Here is an 18,094-nt window from a genome sequence, read left to right as displayed (position 1 = left end):
AAAACCTGATAAAGAGCTGTTATCTTCTACTTAATAGGACAGGAGAATTTGATTGCCATTTGTTAAATTCAGGTGAATGAACAAAGAGGTAGTATATGAGTTAACTGCATGAGCTGCTTTGGTCTGTTGCAGAGAAGTCATACCAAACAAAGCCTTAAAGCATTTAAAGATGTTTCTGTGAAGTTAAATATCACAGGATATAATGATGGGAGCGTAAGGTGTCCTGCAGATGAGTTTCAGTTCAGACTTTTTACACACACCTCAGCACATGTAACGGCTTCTGCTTTGATTGCATTTTGATTTTGGTGTTTGGTATTTCAGTTGCTGTTAAAGTGTAGTAGTGTTTCCTCTTAAGGGAGAATTAAACATGCATACACACTTGCCAACTTGTGTGTTCTGTTTTGTCCTAAGACTTTGTTTCTAGGAAAAGTAATACACTACTATCCTTAGTTTTTAGTTAGCTTTCAAGACTGAACATTAGTCAGCAGTGTGCCCTTGCAGCCAAGAGGGCTAATGGTACCTTGAGCTGCACTAGGATTTCTGCTAATGCTGAATAATTTTTTGTTGCAGGTGGTATGGTCAAGAAAAGGACTACAATGTTCTAGTTATGGATCTTCTTGGTCCCAGCCTTGAAGACCTATTCAACTTCTGTTCTCGCAGGTTTACGATGAAAACAGTACTTATGTTAGCAGACCAGGTACGTACAAATCTTACTGTGGGGAAGTTAAAACCCCTAAAGTATTTTGTGCAATGTGGTTCTCTTTGAGTTAAATACTGTTACGCAGTCTTGTATATAGCTAAGTGTACACTTGACCTATACAGGAACGAAGTAATGGTGGCTTCTGTGTGCTGTGACCTACAAAGTGACTATAAGCCTGTAGCGGGAGGGCAGCACAGATCCAGCTCCTTGATGCTGCAGATCTAACAAATGCAACTTTATTAAAGTATTGAGATTAATATGAGTGGATTAACTCTTGATAGCAGCCATAGGAGTGGTGTTAGGAGGTCTGAACCAGTCTCCAGTTACGGTTGATATGAATCAGTGGGAACCTGTTATGTGTTGGCCAGCAGCAGTGACAAGTGGGCAACATGAGGGTCTATGGGTCTGTTCTTACTGAATGTCACTATGCCCTCCCAACTTCCTGTAACTTCTAGTACCAGACCATGGGCTAATAAAAACTGTTTTGCTTGCTGTGGTGCTTAAAGACAGTTCTTAAAGCTGTTAGTGGAGATGCCACTCTACCTCAAGCTTAATCAAGGCCTCTAAAACTGAAGTCTGTTAAGTCTTTTTCTAGCAATTGATATTTTTCAACATGGGAATGGCTGGCATTTGAAATGGCCAGCCATATTTATTTCTTGCTATTTAACAAATAACTCGATTGTGCTGTCTTCAGCTACTTGAAAGGCAGTAAGGGTTTCTCGAATGGAATTTTCAGTGGTAGTTTAAATTTCATCTAATATTACGTAATTGATGTTTGTTAGTACCAAGTTGTCACTTAGCCAGATGCTCGTAGAATCCCAGGCTCTTGGCCAAGGAAGCTCATGGCATTTGTATGGAGACAAGGTCAGCTGTCCCTCTTCTCAGCTGCTTTAAGTGAATGGTATGCTTGCTTTTAGAGAGCCATTTGCCTGCTCAGTTAGCTGGAGTCTGGGTGTTACAGCGTCTCCAGGGAATCTATATGGTTTTTCTGCAGTATTTCTTTGGATGATAAACATTAATTAGTTGTCATCTGGGAAACATAGACAGGATGTATGATATCAGTGCACGGAACTGGCTTTTAGGGCATAGTCCAGTAGAACAGCTGTCAAGGGTATGATGTTGTAACAATTCAACTTGCTAAAGACTGTGTGAAGACTGTTTTAGTAGCTGGAAAGCTGTACCGCATAAACGCATGTGCCGTGATCTCACGCACAGGAAATGCATGACTGTATATGATGATACAGATGTGCCATAGTTTCTCTGAGTCTTTATTGCTGTTATTCCTGGATCACCGTAGCCTAGATATGACAGTATGGGCCACAGTCAAGTTATTACTTGCTCTATGAAAACTGTTACCTGGAAAAGTGACATTTGATGATGAATGAATAACTGGGACAGGGGGAGGGAATGAGCTTTAAAATTGTCTTGTGGTAGGTAAAGAAAACGTTTGTTTGAAGTAAGAAAAAAATTACTCAGTGGGACACTGTAGTTAGAACATGAACTTGAATGTGTGGGAAATAGTTTCAGCTATTTAATCTGCCATTGCCTGACCAAGATTGTGGAATTTTAACATGTAAGAAAGATAAATTTATTTGAACAGCATAAAAAAATACTTGGTTTTCTTTAGGCAGATATATAAACTTAAGTTGCAGAAGAAGGAAACACTAAAAATTCATGTTTGCTGAATGTTTAAGTGAATTGTATTGTGCTCATTGGAATCTTACCTGTTTTGTTGTTGCTGTTTTTTGCAGATGATCAGTAGAATTGAATATGTGCACACAAAGAATTTTATACACAGAGACATTAAACCAGATAACTTCCTAATGGGTATTGGGCGTCACTGTAATAAGGTTAGTCTAATGCTCTTTGCTTAAAAGATCCAAAGGGAATGGTTGTGTTACTTGATTCAAGCTGCACAACCTTTTTAAAACTCATTGCTAAAACTGATGTTTTGGATGCTAAACCATGGTTCTTTGATGTGAGAGCTTGGGTTTCTCAGTGTCTGCTTCGAAATGCAGTGGCATACACATGTGGGTCTGACCCACCCTGTGAGATGCGCTTGATTGCAAGATGATTTCTGGGCTTGCAACAAGACTATAAACTAACCCTGGAGAATACTTAGTTACTTTTTTCAGTGATGGAGTTTCATTATAGAGATGACTGTTTTAACAGCATTTTTTTCCTCAATGATAAAGTCAAGTCTTATCTTTGGCTTTGGGGCTGACTTCCTGGGATGAAGAGAATTTGTGCCAACATGGGAGCTGCTGACCTACCAGTCATCAGGGCATTAAGTCTTGCAGTGACAGACTGGTAAAGAGAACTCTTCAGCCATCAGAACTGTGGATATGACTAATAGCCAACATGTAGATCAATTGCCTTCATAAATAAATGAAACTATGCAAATATATTGATGGAGAATTTAAGTTGTAGAGTACCTGAATGTTGTACAACAAAAAACTGCTCTCAATTTACTTTGTGGGGGGAAAAAAAAAAAGAGCGGGGGGGTGGGCTGAGGTTGTTGCATTTGTTTGGATGGGTAAATATAGTCAGAAGTGCATGTTTCCTGTTGAAAAGCTTACATAGAAGAAAACTTTTTATTTTTAGTTCTCTTGAGTGAAATATACTTAATCCTGCAATTTGTATGTCGAGCTCGGGCAGACAGGCAGCATTGGCAATGCATTAAGCATGCTATTTAATAGAAATTAACTTCAGGACAAATGCACGTGATCAAGCTGTTTATTGGAAGCAAGATTCCCACTTATCTTCTCTATATGCCATCCAAGAATGTCTCCTCTCTTTAGGCACTACTAGTATTTAAAATGTTTACCTTTGTTTGCCTGTATGAATGCCAACTTCAGGGCCATGAACATTAGAAGGGGAAAGCTTGATTAACATGAGATAACAGCTCTTGTCTGAAGAGGTGCAGTGCACTGAATGTTCAGATACAACAATTGTTGGAAAAGCTTGTAAGTCCAGCTGAAAGGCAGTCTTTATGTAATCCTGTTGCTGTTAAACTTTGCTTGTTCCCAAGTTTCATACTTTCACTCTGTAGAGCTCTATTTTTCTCTGCTGTGTCGAGCAGTTAGGCTCCTTAAATTTCTGGCATGACTTAGAGTATTACTTAAACTTTATAATTTTTTTTCCTAGTTTTAGTTTCTGATTTCCAATTGTTCTTTTTGGGCCATTTTTCTGTACTTTTGCACAGTCATGCTAGGTTGGCATTGCTGCACTCTGTTTCATCTTGATGTGGATTAATGGCCTAGAAATTGCTGCTGTGCTTACTTTAGTGGAGGAACACATTAGATTTGCATCAGCTGAAATGAAAAACAAAATTGCCTTTACACCATTTTTATTTTTTTTCCCATTAATAGACTAGTTAGGGAGCCACGCAATGAATGGTGGTAAACACTGTCTGTGGGCATGGGTTTCATTACTGTTGCAGGGTTTTAGAGATTAGGGAGGTAGTTCTTGCCAGAAGTGCAAATCAATAGGTTTACATGAGAAAAATGAGGGAATGGGTTGCTTCAGTTTGGAACCAGATGCTTTATCTAGGGAACACTTGCCACCATACAGTATTTACTTTGTTTCTTTTTGTAACTAAGTGTAGCTTTGGGTTTTTTAGAGATGACTATACACAGTTTAAAGAAAATCAGCCACAAAGACTAGAATAGCATGGTAATCTTGTTCCAGTAGCTTCCTGTCAGTTATATTTAAAAAAAAAAAATTATTTTTTTCAAATTTGAATTTGGTGATTGGGAGAAATTTTGCTCCCACCTTAAAAGATGAATTTTCAGCTCTGCTAGAAATAAGCCCTGCATGCTTATGAAAGTAAACTTTAAGGTGACTAAATGCCTTCTACCTCTTCCTTACTGAAGATTTATTTTTTCTAAATGTCTTTTGGGGGAAGGGCAGTTTGTGGAACCAAAGGATGCTTTTGTAAGCAAAACCTCAATTTCCTTTTTTAATAGAGCCAAATGTCACCATTGCTATCCCTGGTCAAGGCAGTGCCATTTTGGAGTGGCTCACAGTTGAAATTTACCTTGTCACATCTTCCAAATTTTCTCCTTAAAAAAAAAAAACCAAACATATATAGTTTTTTGAAAACTACAGTGCTTGATGGAAGAAGGATGGCATTTGGCTACCCTATTCTTTCTCGAACGCCTCGGTGTTGCCTGTCTGCGCCGGCCATTGTTGCAATGTAAGCAATACTGTTTGATGCACTGCCACCCTCTATTGTTTGTTCAGTGTTTAGAATCTCCAGTGGGGAAGAGGAAAAGAAGCATGACTGTTAGTACTTCTCAGGACCCATCTTTCTCAGGATTAAACCAGGTCTGAACTGTCTCCTATTCCAACCTCAACCCCAAATTCATGTGCTTTATTTTTGTTTTGTTTTTGGTTTTGTTTTTCTGGAGAATGTAGACCTTGCAAAAGCACCTCTTATGTTGGCATTATTCAGACATACTTGGCAAACATGTAACATTACTAAGATGTTTCCCTGTGGCGCTTGTTTAAATTGTGGAATTATTTCTAAACTTGATATTAAAAGGGGCTAAATGTACGTGCTTGATTTCTGATGCAGAAGCAGGTTGTATTTTTGTCCTTTAAAACTCAAAAGCAATAGATTTATTGAATGTTTTGAAGGATAGACAGCCACCCTAGTGAAATAGCAGGGCTTCTGCACAGGGCTGTCTGCTTGCTTTCCTGTAGGGTTCCTGCAGTGTCTTTGAATGCATGTGGAGAAGTTCTGTTATCGCTTCAGCCAGACGCCTTCCCTTGCAGTTTTTGTTCAAAATCTTTCCAAATGTGTAATGAGGACTCCTGTATCTTCATCCATTGTGCTTATAAAACAAATTACTCCAGCAAGCTGTGTCTTGGAGAAGCATGAGTTTATCGTGTAGTCTTAAATGTAGTACTCCTAACTCTTTAAGAGAAGATGAAATGGAAAGAAATGAAGACATACACCAGTTCATAGCAGGACAGCTGGAAATTGCTGAATATGAATCATAGCGCAGGAGTTTGGCCATAGAATCAGTCCATAGCTTTCCACAATGATAGTCTTCATGTATTAAATCTGAGGCAGCTAGCTGCTGTACGCAAGCTGGCAGGCTTCTGTTGTCTGCTTCTGAAACTTTCTTATCAGTTGAGGCAGAGACTTTGATCTACTTCTCTGGTTGCTCTTGGCAAAAATCTTGCCCTATTTCTCCAGTTTCCTGCTGATTGTGCAACAAACAGAATTAAGGTGGTATGAGGTTATCTGTGGGAATACATCTGTGTTCCTGCTGGCTGGCATCAGTACATTCTGTGCTCATCCAAATCAGGCTGTATCTTCCAACTTAACTCTTTGCAAGATGGACTTACTCCTTTGTCTTACACCTATCTGGAATGGGAAATACAGAATGAGTCTAAGCTAGGGAACAGAGTAAACTTCCCCAGAGAAATCAGTGCTGTAAAATAATATCCAGTTAATTGACTAGTGTAAAACAGGACTGTATTGCTGAATTGATTCCTTTTTTTTAAGAGGATCTACTCATACCTCTTGAGAGAAGGCAGAATTACTTTATTCAGGTCTAATATTGAGAGCTTGTAGCAGCTGTGGAAGAGGCAGAGGCATCATTTACTTTTAGAACTCTTTTGAAGAAAGTAGTCTTACCACGTCTGTGCTAAACAGGGCTAGACACCAGCTATTTATGTACTAGAGGTACTCTTCCAGTGTTAACTACTTTGATTCATGAACTGTGACTTTGTCCCTTCGTATCGTTAATTAAGGGCAAGATCCCCAGAATTACAGAAAGAACGTGAAGACTTTGAATTGTTTAAAGTGTTTGTAACTAAATGTGCAGTGAAAATATTCTGACTGCGTATAGCGTTTGGTTTTCCTTCCTTCTCAAGGCATAGTATTTTGCTTAAATTAATGGGCAAAGGCCCTGCAAAAGTAGCTATTGCAAACTATGCATTAGAGGCTGTCATCAGATCAGAAAGCTTTAATCAGAAAATAAGGGACTGCATTTGAGCTCAGGCTTTGTTTCCAGGATAGTTGCATTTGCAGTATAGTAATCACATAGAAGCTTTGTACTATCTGCTTTAGGAGTTTAGTATCAAAATCACTGATTCCCTGGTAGCTGGAGAACATGTCCGTGCTCACTAAGTGAATAACTACCTCTAGTGGTAACTGTGGCGGGTGCAACAAACACAAGACCCCCACTTTTCTGAACTGACCAGTGTAGATGATTTTAAAACTTGGTTTTGTGTCCTCTTCCTGAAAGCATTCTGGGCTTTCAGGGTGATTTTTCACTAGAACAGCAAATGTAGAACTGCTGTGCTTTGTGGTTGTGTATAAATCATTGCAAGACTTCAACTCAAGGTTTTCTTCTCTGACATCTGTAGTTTAAGAGGTTTTAAGCATTGTTTTTTCCTGTCTAGACTACTATAGTTAGAAAGTCTTCTTCAACCAGAATTCTAAAACATACCTACCATGCAATTCAGAAACTTTGTCTTTCAGTACCTTTGATACTTCCATGTTGAGTGTCACTTCGTAACTCACAGCACTTCCGGTGTGCCAGAGTGATAGGCAAGTATACCTGCATCCAAGACTGAAACAAAGGGTCAATCTCCCATACTTGTTTGCATTTAAAGCTGCATCTTCTGTGCTGGAATCACCTTTAAGGTGATACTGTCTTCTTTCCATCATCTCCTTCTTCCACCCAAGTTAGTTTTGCAGTATTCATTAATCTGTAGGGGTTGTAGTCCCTGATACTGTAGTATTAATCCAGTGTTGGACTCAGGAGCTCAGCCTGATGATTTGTAGCTTGAAGACTGATTGCTAGAATTTGAAATGTTCCTTCCGTACTTCTGCCTCAGCTTTTTTTTGCCTAGTCCCAAAATCTTGTCACAAGGTACAGTCTGTATTAACCTTTGTAGATAGACTGGCTGTTAGCACACTAATTAGCACGCACTCAGTTGTTGCTAAATATCAAATCACTGGGCAAGCTTGGTTATTAGAAACCTAAATTGGATTCCATGTACTAGACTCTAGCTTCCTGGCTGTATTAATATCATCAGCAAGTGTGTCATGCTGCTGTGATAGTGGTCTGGTAGTCTTGAAATGAGCATACGATTGAAAGCAAGATGCCTTGTTTGCTGTTGAAGGTTTTGGCCTTATGCTCTGCAGAACGGTCAGTGTTCTTTGAGAGTTAGAGAACACTACAGGATATACATCATTTGTGTTAAGCTGCTGAGCTGCCATTAACTATCTGTATGTGTAAACTAGTGTGAGTGGGTTTGTAAGTGTGCTTTAGCACATACTAGTTTCCTTCCTAAATTGTGCAATGTAGTTATGGAGCTAATGTGATACAAACTACAATAGTAACATAAAATAGTTGTAGAACTAAGCTACAGATACTGAGCAGCACAATCTAATCTATTCCCCTGGATTGAGAAAAGGCTTGAACTAATTCACTATTAAGTATTTGAATTGACTAGTTAAAGCTAGTTGCAACTCTGCACTGTTACTTTGCTTCCTCTTAACTGTAGACTATTACATTGTGTGGATGGATGTCTTTAAAATGTAGCTAATGCCTAGTGAAAGAGGTGGGGGATTCCTTGCTCATATAGGAATATAATCTATTTTCATTTTTCTTTAAGTTATTCCTTATTGACTTTGGTTTGGCCAAAAAGTACCGGGACAACAGGACAAGGCAACACATACCATACAGAGAAGACAAAAATCTCACTGGCACAGCTCGATATGCCAGTATCAATGCACATCTTGGCATTGAGCAGAGGTGAGTTCAAGGAGATTACTGCTGTGCTTTTGGAGGCTGGAAGATGATCTTATTTGTAAGCTTCTGAAGTGTCTGAACTAATTTTATGTGAATAAGTGTATATATTCCTTTGCAAGTACTTTTCTTTTTGGCTGTCTATGCAAGGGTAGGGGGGAAAAAAATCCAAGCACCTAATTTGCTTCTTGAAGAGAGTCTAAGTCTTGCAGGCATGGGGTGGATGGTTCTGCATACTCTTCTGTTCTGTTTTTTTTTTAAAGGATAAGCTATACTTCCATGTTGGATCTATCAGAGCACCTTCACAAATAAAACGGTGCACTTTCCTGATTGTGTTGGTACCTGTTAATGCCACTGCTGACTGGCTTGAGGTGCAAGTGTGTAGCCAGAAAGGGTATTCTAAAGCTGGTGTCTGTGTCCTGTTTTCTCACTCTCCCTTCAAGTTAGTAAACTATTGTTTATCCTTTTGCTTGCAAGCAAGACTTAAAGATTGTCAACTCCACTCACACTGTATTTTGGTTTCTGGTATACACAACCATAGTTGTGGCTCTGTATGTATGTACATGTGTGTGTGTATACATATTTATATGTTTAAGCTTTGCTTAATCAACAAACACATGTTTATCATCTGGATCAAAAGCATATTGCTACTAAAGTATCCTAGCAGTGGTCCAGTGGAGATAGCACTTTAGGTTGTTTGGAAGTGTATGTTAGGTACTCAATGAAGTGATGCCTCTCTTCTCTTCCTTACCTATATGCCTAGATATTGTAATGTATAAGTGCAATAGTGTAGCTTTACCATGTGATGCTGAGGTTGCTTAGACATAGTTAAAACTTTCATGAATGTCTGTGCCTCTGACTTTCAATTTAATCAAGATGGGAATGACAGGATTTCTAGTGCTCAACTTCAACAGAGCATGTAACTTACAAATATTTTGTGCTTTAAAATGCTCCATGTTTCTTCTTTGCTTTAATTTCCTTAAGTGCATTTTATTGTCTGTCAGTGTCATTACTTAAGCCTACTTGACATGTAGGTCGAGTAGGGTAAATGACAGGTGTCATTTCTGAAGTACATTTTATAGAAGCCAAGCCGTTCTTGTAGGGGACTAGCTGTGCTAGCACCTTACAGTGAGGGGAAGGAACTGCAAAGAACTTGCTTTTGAATTTATTTGGAGGTCTTCTACCATCTCTGCTGGTAATGAGAATTCTAATATAATTAGAAATGTAGTTTGGTGCATGCTAAAAGCTATTAAACTGTCTAATTCAAGCCAACAGTGAGGCAAACAAATAATATATTCCTGCAATCAAGAGAAACCGGTCCTGAAGCTTATAGCAGAATATTTCAACTGTTAGTGCTGTACTTTAACTGTTACAGTGCATGTTTTCCTCTGTGTAATGACAGCTGTTTGCAAGGGGCTGTCTGCAGTGTTATCCATTGCTTGTTTTAGTAATGGAGAGTATTGTCCTGTTTTTCAAATCCTGCAAATCACTTTTATCAGTATATGCTCAAATGTAATATATCCATTACAGATTTACAGAACTAAATGTTTCCTACTACAAAATCATGACATTAAACATTAAAACAATGAACTGGATGGGGGATGGAAACTATTAATCCCTTTATTGCTTCTGAATTTACCACTACCTTCTCAGAAAATGTAATTTTGTCTGGCCCCATAGTGGTTCACTGAATTGTATTGATGATTAAAATCTGCAATTCTAATAGAATTAGCAAGTTTTGTAGGCTGGAGTTTGTGGTCTTAGTATCATTTTTTTATCTCTCTCTTTGACTGTGGTTTCATGTTACAGCTGAGATGATCTCAGAGCTAGTTGCTGTCAAGAGGAGTGAACCAGTCTTCTCTTTCCTGAACCTTGGGCACAGCTAGTGCATTTTTGGCCTTGTGGTGAAATGGTTTAGAGAGCCAAACTGATTTTTTTTTTTTTTTTCTGGGATAGCTCCCTGAACTGGTTCCCCAAAGGGTCAGAGAGCTGGAACATCAGTTGAGGGGGTGACAGGCAGGCCATTCTGGTGATTATTAGTGTTTATATTGGGTTGGCTATAACATAAAGCTTCACATACAACTTCCTCCCTCTCATACCAAGATCTGGAGGTAGATCTGTCCAGGTTCTTACAGATTGTTCTCACTTAAAGGGAGCTGTTTTACCCTCACCCATATGTATAACTCTGTCTGCAATACCACTCTCAGCCTTTTGCTCCCTTCTAGGGTTAGTAGGTGCGTAGTCATTCCTGTCACCATTTAAATGCTTTTCTTGCAGTTGTCTTGCTGCTGCTTTGCCACCCAGGCACCTGTCAGGCTCTTTTGGTGAGGGAGCTGGGAGGAGAAAAATCAGTTCTTTTTCTGTCTTGTGTTAAATAAATGTCAGCTGCAGAGGGGCAGTCAGAGGAAAAATCTGATTCTACCACAGCTGGGAAGAGGCGACTTTGCCAAGAGGAGAAGAATCATGGCATTTTTTTTTCCACTTCAGTGAACTGTACTAGCTTTAGTAATCATGAAAGCTGTGTAGCAAAGTATGATGGTGTTCATGTGACTGAAGAGTGGATCTGGAGCATATGCAGCACAGAAAACTTTTGAAGCCTCTTAGATGAGAGTTTGCGTGCAAATTCTCAGTGAAGTCCATGGGTGGATAGCTTTGGAGTTCTCTAGCTGCCTTGAAACAGACTTCTTGTGGGAAGAAAGCAGAGGCATGTATCATGCATGCACCTTTCTTAATATTGCTTGTCTTTTTAAAAGTCACAGAGACAATTCAGGGTGTTTTAATAGAATTGAAGAAAGATGCCCTTTTGGGGCTAGATGTTCATATTGGTCCCAGACTGAGGCAATGTTCAGGGAAAAATGTTACTTAATGAAGTTAAGGCTCATGTCCTGTATCTCCCTTACAATGCATTCCGTGGTTCCTACAGGTAAAACTTTAGTTTCTATCCAAGCTACTTAATTAAATGGGAAAGACATTTATCATTTTTTATTTTCCAAAGTTTTTGTTTCCCAAATTATTCCGATGTAACTGCAGATGGAAACTTACCACACACAATACCTGACTAGAGAAATGAATAGGATCTCCTTCCTGCTTGTGAAGACTTGTTATATGCCTGCCAGTGGAATCCTGAACATCTAGATGTCTTAGCTGTATTAGAAAGAGACCTTCCTTTGCACCAAAGCTTAGGTTTTATTCCTTAATTATTCTTTTTTTTTTTTAAATTTTGGAATGCTTGCACTATTTGGAATAAAGTATGAAATGCCAAAATTTGTAATTCATTGTGTTCTTCCTCTTTCTCCAGTCGTCGGGATGACATGGAGTCTCTAGGCTATGTATTGATGTACTTTAACAGAACCAGTCTGCCTTGGCAAGGATTAAAGGTACGTTATGTTGCCTTGTTTTTTTCCCCCACCCTTTCTTTTTTTTCCACGTTTGTGTATTGTGCTTCTGCCTGCTGGTCTGGATAGGTGGTTGTATATAATGTTTAGCTTCAGTTAATGCAAAGTGACTTTTCCCAAGACATGATACTTACACAATGTAGAAGAAAGGTTCTTTCTGCTTCTTGTGCAGCAGCAAAATGTGTATTGTTTGGCTGTAGTAAAATTTATGCTAAACAATAGCTTATGTCATCTCTGCAAATTATTATTGTCCTGTTGTGGGCTGAGGCCCTTTTTGGGAAGTAGAAAATAACATTGTTAGTGGCTTTTTGAACTGCTGTAGAGAGCATGAAAATAATCTCTCACCTAACAAGTTCAGCTTTAGTGATATCTTCAGTCCAGTTTATGGCACAACTGAATAATTATTAGCTGTAACAGGCTTGTTTCAAGTATTTTAATGTATGGTAGCCAAGTACAAGCATGGCAAATATTTCTTATTTCTGTTATATAGACTTCAGTGATTTGTTTTTGTGTTTTAATTGTTTTTCTTCCTCCGTGTGAGTTGTGTAACTCAAATGGTGTTGCAGCTGCAAGTTTTCTAAAAAGGCAAGCAGCTTGTGAAACACTAGAACTCTTCAGCTGCAAATGAATGTAATGGCTGCTTACTGAAACACGCAGGCAGCCCTTGAATGGGGTACTGAGTGGGAATTAATAGAACTTTGGCAAATGTAAATGCGAGTCTGGTCTGTTTAACGGACAAAAGCAGCAGCTAGAACTACACGAGCTGTGCCATGTGATGGAAGCATTAGACTGCGACAAATGGTATTAAACTGTGTCCAAATCTTAATACCAGATTGACCTTCATTCTCTTTGCAGTAAGTGTGTGGGACTTGGAGATTTCACATAAAATACTTATGGTTGACCAAAGGATTTTTGTCATTTTTTTTGCTACTGTCCTTGTTAATCCAGTGTTGCACAATATCTCTTATATTGTGACCTACATGTTCCACAGGCTGCAACAAAGAAGCAAAAGTATGAAAAGATTAGTGAAAAGAAAATGTCCACTCCTGTTGAGGTTTTGTGTAAGGTAAGAGTTTCCAAATGATGTCATACTGTGAAATGAAAGTTCTTTTCTTCCTTGTTTTTTAAAAACTAGAGCCAACATATTAGATAGCAGCAAATGCCATGTGAGACTGAATAATACTCCTCTGGCAGTCATGGGTGCTGTGTGTTTGGCCACCCAGCAAGACTGTGAATGTGTGTAACAGGGCAGGCATTTGCTGCTATTTTTTGGTTTAGTTCACACCACCGTTGTTCTAGTTCTTGGTGATTATCAGCTGTGCAGGCTCTCCAGCTCTTATGTGAGGCCTGTTCATTTCCTCACCTTCTACAGTGAAGGTTCTACATGTGCCCTTTTGGATAAATAAAACCAAGGGAGGGCTGTATAGCTTACCCATATACGCTTGTTTCTGCCTCTTTAAGGTTGTTCATATTGTCTTTGTCTCAGATAGGGGCTGTAGTGGAATTGGGCATCAAGTGATCTTTAAAGCCATGTTGCAGAATGATGTTCTTCCAATGCTGTACTTTGGGTCTTAAGATTTCTCTTGAACTGTGGCAGCCACATGCTTAGTAACAAAGCTCACTGAGAACACACAGTAGTTTTTGCACATCAAACAGCAGCACCAAGGATTGCACTTTCTAGTCATGCACATTTATACACAGTCTGACAGCATCTTCCAGAGTGCTGAACTGTTATACCCTGTGTTTTCTTTCTTGTAGTACAGCTGAATGCTATTACCTATTTACATGTAGGCTTTAATATAGCCTTAAATTTATAAATATGTAAAGCAGGGAATCTTTGAAAGAAGTTTTCATGGTTTAAGTCTGCACACTTAATAGTGGTAACTGACCTTGCCTCTAGTATGCTCAAGGAAACATGAGTGGATTCTTCTAAGAGGCAATTACTACTTATTTTGGAGACCTAGTTAATAACAGCTAGGTTTAATTAGGATGAATGAAGTGCTTTAAATATGTTGTATGTTGGAGGTTTTGGTAGCAGACAACTTGTAATTGCAAAACATGCATCAGGTAACAATTCTGGGGAAGGAATGTGAACCTGGTAACTTGCTGATCAAATCCACTTTCTGAAATACAGAATAAATTAATAATGAGAGACAAAGAGGAATTTAGACTTAAGAATCTTCAGCCAGTTTTTCTCTGCCATCATAGACAGAAATACAGCTTTTTGCCTTCTTATAGGGTTGTTAGAAGCTTTTTGCTGCAAGCCATAGCTTGATTAACACTGTTGATTTACAGGGATTCCCTGCAGAATTTGCCATGTATCTGAACTACTGTCGTGGCCTGCGCTTTGAAGAGGCACCAGATTACATGTATCTGAGGCAATTATTCCGTATTCTTTTCAGGTCAGTCTCAAAGTGGAAAAGTACAGAAATTTCAGTGCTTTACCAGTTGGTAACTGCTCTGTGGGACTTGTACTGCAGAAAGCTGCTCTGTATGTTTGTGGTGTAGGGAGTTCTTCTGGGACTTTCATTTCAAAGTTTGAAAAGCTGTTTAAAGGACCTGAAAAATATTGTTCCATGTTAAACATGAAGGAAAATATTCTCTTGTTTTTGCATTGCGTGATCTGACCACTAATGCTAGAGGATTGAGCCCATGCTTCAAGTTCTGTTGCAAGTAGCTTAAGAAATTGACCCCTCAGTAGAAGTGTTTGAAGCTTTTTGTGTTTGGAGGTTGGTGATGGGACTAGCAGTGGTGCCTGAGATGGATTTCAATGGAGGGGAATAGTGCTGTTTTATTGAGCTTGTTAGAGAAACCAGAACATAAACTCAACCTTGTGGAGGGAACAGCATCTGTCAAAAGAAGAACTGGTACTGCTCCCTCAAGAGTCTCCCTCCAGGTTTCTGGAATTGAAAGCAATTTTTATTCTATGATCTACAGTGCTGCAGTCTCTCCTTAAAACTACAACCTCAGTGCAAACAAATAGGTAAACTGGGTCTTGAGAAAGTGCTTCTTTACAAATGCAAACTTTTGCATAAACAGTGAAGAAAATGCTGCTTGATGGTATTTGGGCTTACTTCAGAATCCCTTTAAGTTAGTAATAACATTTTTATCCCATTCATAATCTCCAAAGCATCTTACAAAAAGAGTTAACCTGTAGTTCCAGGTTTTCAGCAAAGGCTTGGTATTAGCAGTAAGGAAGTTATGATGTGATATAGTAAAGTATTGTACTCTTTTCTAGGACCTTGAACCACCAATATGACTACACATTCGACTGGACAATGTTAAAGCAGAAAGCAGCACAGCAGGCAGCCTCTTCCAGTGGGCAGGGGCAGCAGGCCCAAACCCCCACAGGCAAGCAAACTGACAAATCCAAGAGTAACATGAAAGGTTAGTAGCCAAGAACCAAGTGACGTTACAGGAAAAAAATTTACACTAATTTGGACAATGTCAGCAATTTAAGTGTTAGATCAAGGAGGTGGTTTAAAAAAGATATTTGGCTGTTAATTTAAAAAGCAAAAACAAAAGACGTCCTTGGAGAATTTGACTACTAACTTTATACCAAAATGTCCTTGTTCTTCATATCATTTCTTCTGGGGATGTTGGGTCATTTTAACCACTGCATCTTTTGCTCCTGCATTAACCACTTTCCAAAAACAAGAAACTGACTTGGTGTTGGGAATGTGACATTTTTATTTATTTTTATTTATATATATACATATATATTTATATATATATAAATATATAATACAATCCAAAATCCTAGACCTAACACTTCTTAAGGGGTAATTCTCATTAACTAGGCAAGGATCTAGAGACTTTGGGTTCTACTCTGTTCCAGCTGATATAGTGCTGTGGGTTTGCTTCTGTTCTGTATGCCTCAAACATTGGAGACAGAAAATTGTGAATGATTTGGCTTCCTCCAGTGGGTGTACACTGAGACACTTGGTCCAGAGTTAAAGGAAAGGACCAATGAGCTCAAAATGTCTTGGAGTCTTACTCCTAAATCAAGGAGTAACCCTGAACTGCTGTGGACTGCCAAGTCACAATTTTCTGAAGTATCTGGATGCTCTGGGTGGGGTTTCAGGTTTCTTGATTATTTTTCATGTTTGTAGGTTATGGTTTCAAAGGGAAATGTTGTGAAATGTTCAAGGTGTAATTGTGTAAAAACTGAAAACTGAGTTCTGAAAAGGCACATATGACTTTTTTAAACATTCTAGAAGCTTTTTAAATTTTTTCAGTAATGTAAATATGCCTGTGTTAGTCTAGTATGTTACTAGAATGAAACTGCTACAGCTGGTGACTTACAGCCAGCCTTATAATGAAACTGATTGCTCAAGGTGAGCTGTGGATAAAATTGAAGCTAATGAGGTTGTTTGAGAATAAGGAAGCTAGGTTTAAGTTATGTACTGAGGTATTGCTAGTACTTGCTATTCTTCAGTACATTCCTGACTTGACTATCACTTTTGTATGTATAAAATTATATATTAAGCTAACATGGCAGACTTGGAAGTCAAAGAAATGCAGAAGTGTTTACAATAAACTTATCAAAACATTGTTTTTCATGTATTGTGGCAGCATTCAAACATTACCAGGTGGCTTTAGTCAAAATAGCTATCCAAAAATATAACACTTCATCCAGAAAAAATGAAGAACTAAAATACCTGCTGGTCTTCTCAAGACTCAATCTGAAATGGTTTCTTGAAGAAAAAAAGTTTCCATAGGATGCCATTAAATGTCAGATTCTTTGTGGCATTAAAAAGTCCAACTTGTTTTGCTGGAGCTGACGTGTTATAACATTGAAGGCTGTAAACCAGTTCCTTCAGCTGAAACACTGGTACATAGCAGACTCGGTGATTAAGCACCAGGCTTAGCTTGCTTCCTGAAATACAGAAGCTCTGACAAGTTCAGAACCCACTACTGAACCTGATGTCAGAGTGGGGAGGGGATGGCTGTTAGAGCAGAAGGAAATAACGTAGGTAAAAATGCAGATTCTTCACAACAGCTTGTGCTTAAAGTGAAGGTCTAACAGGAGGTCTAACAGGCGGGATGATCTGTAAATGGATGCTGCCCTGAAACATCAAGTTGTATGCATTTGAAATACTGTTTTGCTGGTGAAGTATTCTGAGGTTTAATGTGGTACTCTCCTGGCTCAGGCAGTCTCTGACCGAGTGCTATACAGTAAGTAAAGGAAAGGTCATTATAACGATTATCTGCCTCCACCTTCTAGTGATGATGCAGTGACAGAGTACAAAGCTGCAGCTGACTGAGCAGCATGAGTAACAGGGAAGCTGTCTTGCAGCTGAACCTTATAGACCATTTCTGTTTCTTGGACATTCCTCATTGCACTGTTCTTTGGTAACGAGGCCCATTGCTATAGCTATGGAGAAGTTGCTTTTTTTTTTCTAGCAGAATTTCAGTGGCTCTTGCATGGAGTAACAGTCTTTTGGAGAAATGAATCCCTCCTCTGCCCACCCCACCATGAAGAAAAGGCTTGTGACCTTTGGATCAATCAAGCTGTAACGTCAGCAAAGCGTTGAAGTAGTGCTTGTCAAACATCTGAAGACTTCCCCAGCTTCCTAAAATAGTTAACTTAGTCTCTTCAGCAAAGTAACAATTCCAGATTTCTAAAATCCTACATGCCTTTTTGTGGGGAATATTGCCTGTTAATGAAGATTTTCTGAAACCATCTAAGCTCAGGCAGGAGGCTCTATGGCTTATATGTTGCTCTGACATTGAAGATTAATGAAATACCTGGTTATTTTTTCCAGAGTTCAGTTAAATTCTCATGTAGTTGCTGTAGCAAAGCCTATGCTAAAGTGGCTTAAAAGGTTTCATGGTATCAAATTATACCCCTCTGGTAACCGTATCCAGTTTAACAAGAGTACTGGAAATAGGAATTTACAGGTGCGTTTACTGGTTAAAATCGTACAGTATACCATATAAAGTGCAACTACTACTGAAGGTGTGCATCTGAGGAGGGTGGTGAAGTCTTAATTCTTTCAAACAATGTCCAGAGACTTACATGACTTAAATTGTCTGGACAGTGTGCTCCTTTATAGATATTCCTGGCTATCTTAACTCAGATCCATATTAAACCATCGCACTGAATCCTATAGGTTATTCAGGCTGAATATTCTGTTTGGTTCTAGGGAAGCCTGTTCTGTCAATGGCCTTTTTTTTCTCTTTTATTTTTTTCCTGTCCCTCTCTGGAACCCTGTGCAGTG

At 38.9% G+C, this 18,094-nt stretch overlaps 2 protein-coding genes across 5 annotated transcripts in view; one reads left to right on the top strand and one right to left on the bottom strand.

Annotated features, from left to right (window-relative positions):
* LOC141929345 (uncharacterized) overlaps positions 1 to 18,094 on the bottom strand; it is an 84,444-nt gene that overhangs the window by 50,150 nt on the left and 16,200 nt on the right. The window lies entirely within an intron of this gene.
* Positions 1 to 18,094, top strand: part of CSNK1A1 (casein kinase 1 alpha 1) — a 36,623-nt gene that overhangs the window by 13,433 nt on the left and 5,096 nt on the right. Inside the window, exons 3-10 of one of the 4 annotated variants that reach the window (XM_074838880.1) lie at positions 571 to 697; positions 2,452 to 2,550; positions 4,946 to 5,029; positions 8,342 to 8,481; positions 11,774 to 11,852; positions 12,862 to 12,936; positions 14,166 to 14,272; positions 15,109 to 15,221. In XM_074838880.1, the coding sequence (XP_074694981.1) occupies positions 571 to 697; positions 2,452 to 2,550; positions 4,946 to 5,029; positions 8,342 to 8,481; positions 11,774 to 11,852; positions 12,862 to 12,936; positions 14,166 to 14,272; positions 15,109 to 15,221 (824 nt within the window). Of the gene's footprint in view, positions 1 to 570; positions 698 to 2,451; positions 2,551 to 4,945; positions 5,030 to 8,341; positions 8,482 to 11,773; positions 11,853 to 12,861; positions 12,937 to 14,165; positions 14,273 to 15,108; positions 15,263 to 18,094 lie in introns of those variants that run through there. The other 3 variants (XM_074838878.1, XM_074838879.1, XM_074838881.1) reach the window with 3 other exon arrangements.

Source organism: Strix aluco, chromosome 13 (assembly GCF_031877795.1).
Source record: "Strix aluco isolate bStrAlu1 chromosome 13, bStrAlu1.hap1, whole genome shotgun sequence".
In the NCBI taxonomy this organism is placed as follows: domain Eukaryota; kingdom Metazoa; phylum Chordata; class Aves; order Strigiformes; family Strigidae; genus Strix; species Strix aluco.
The sequence above is the reverse complement of the archived record's forward strand: the minus strand, read 5'-3'. Positions and strand labels throughout refer to the sequence as shown.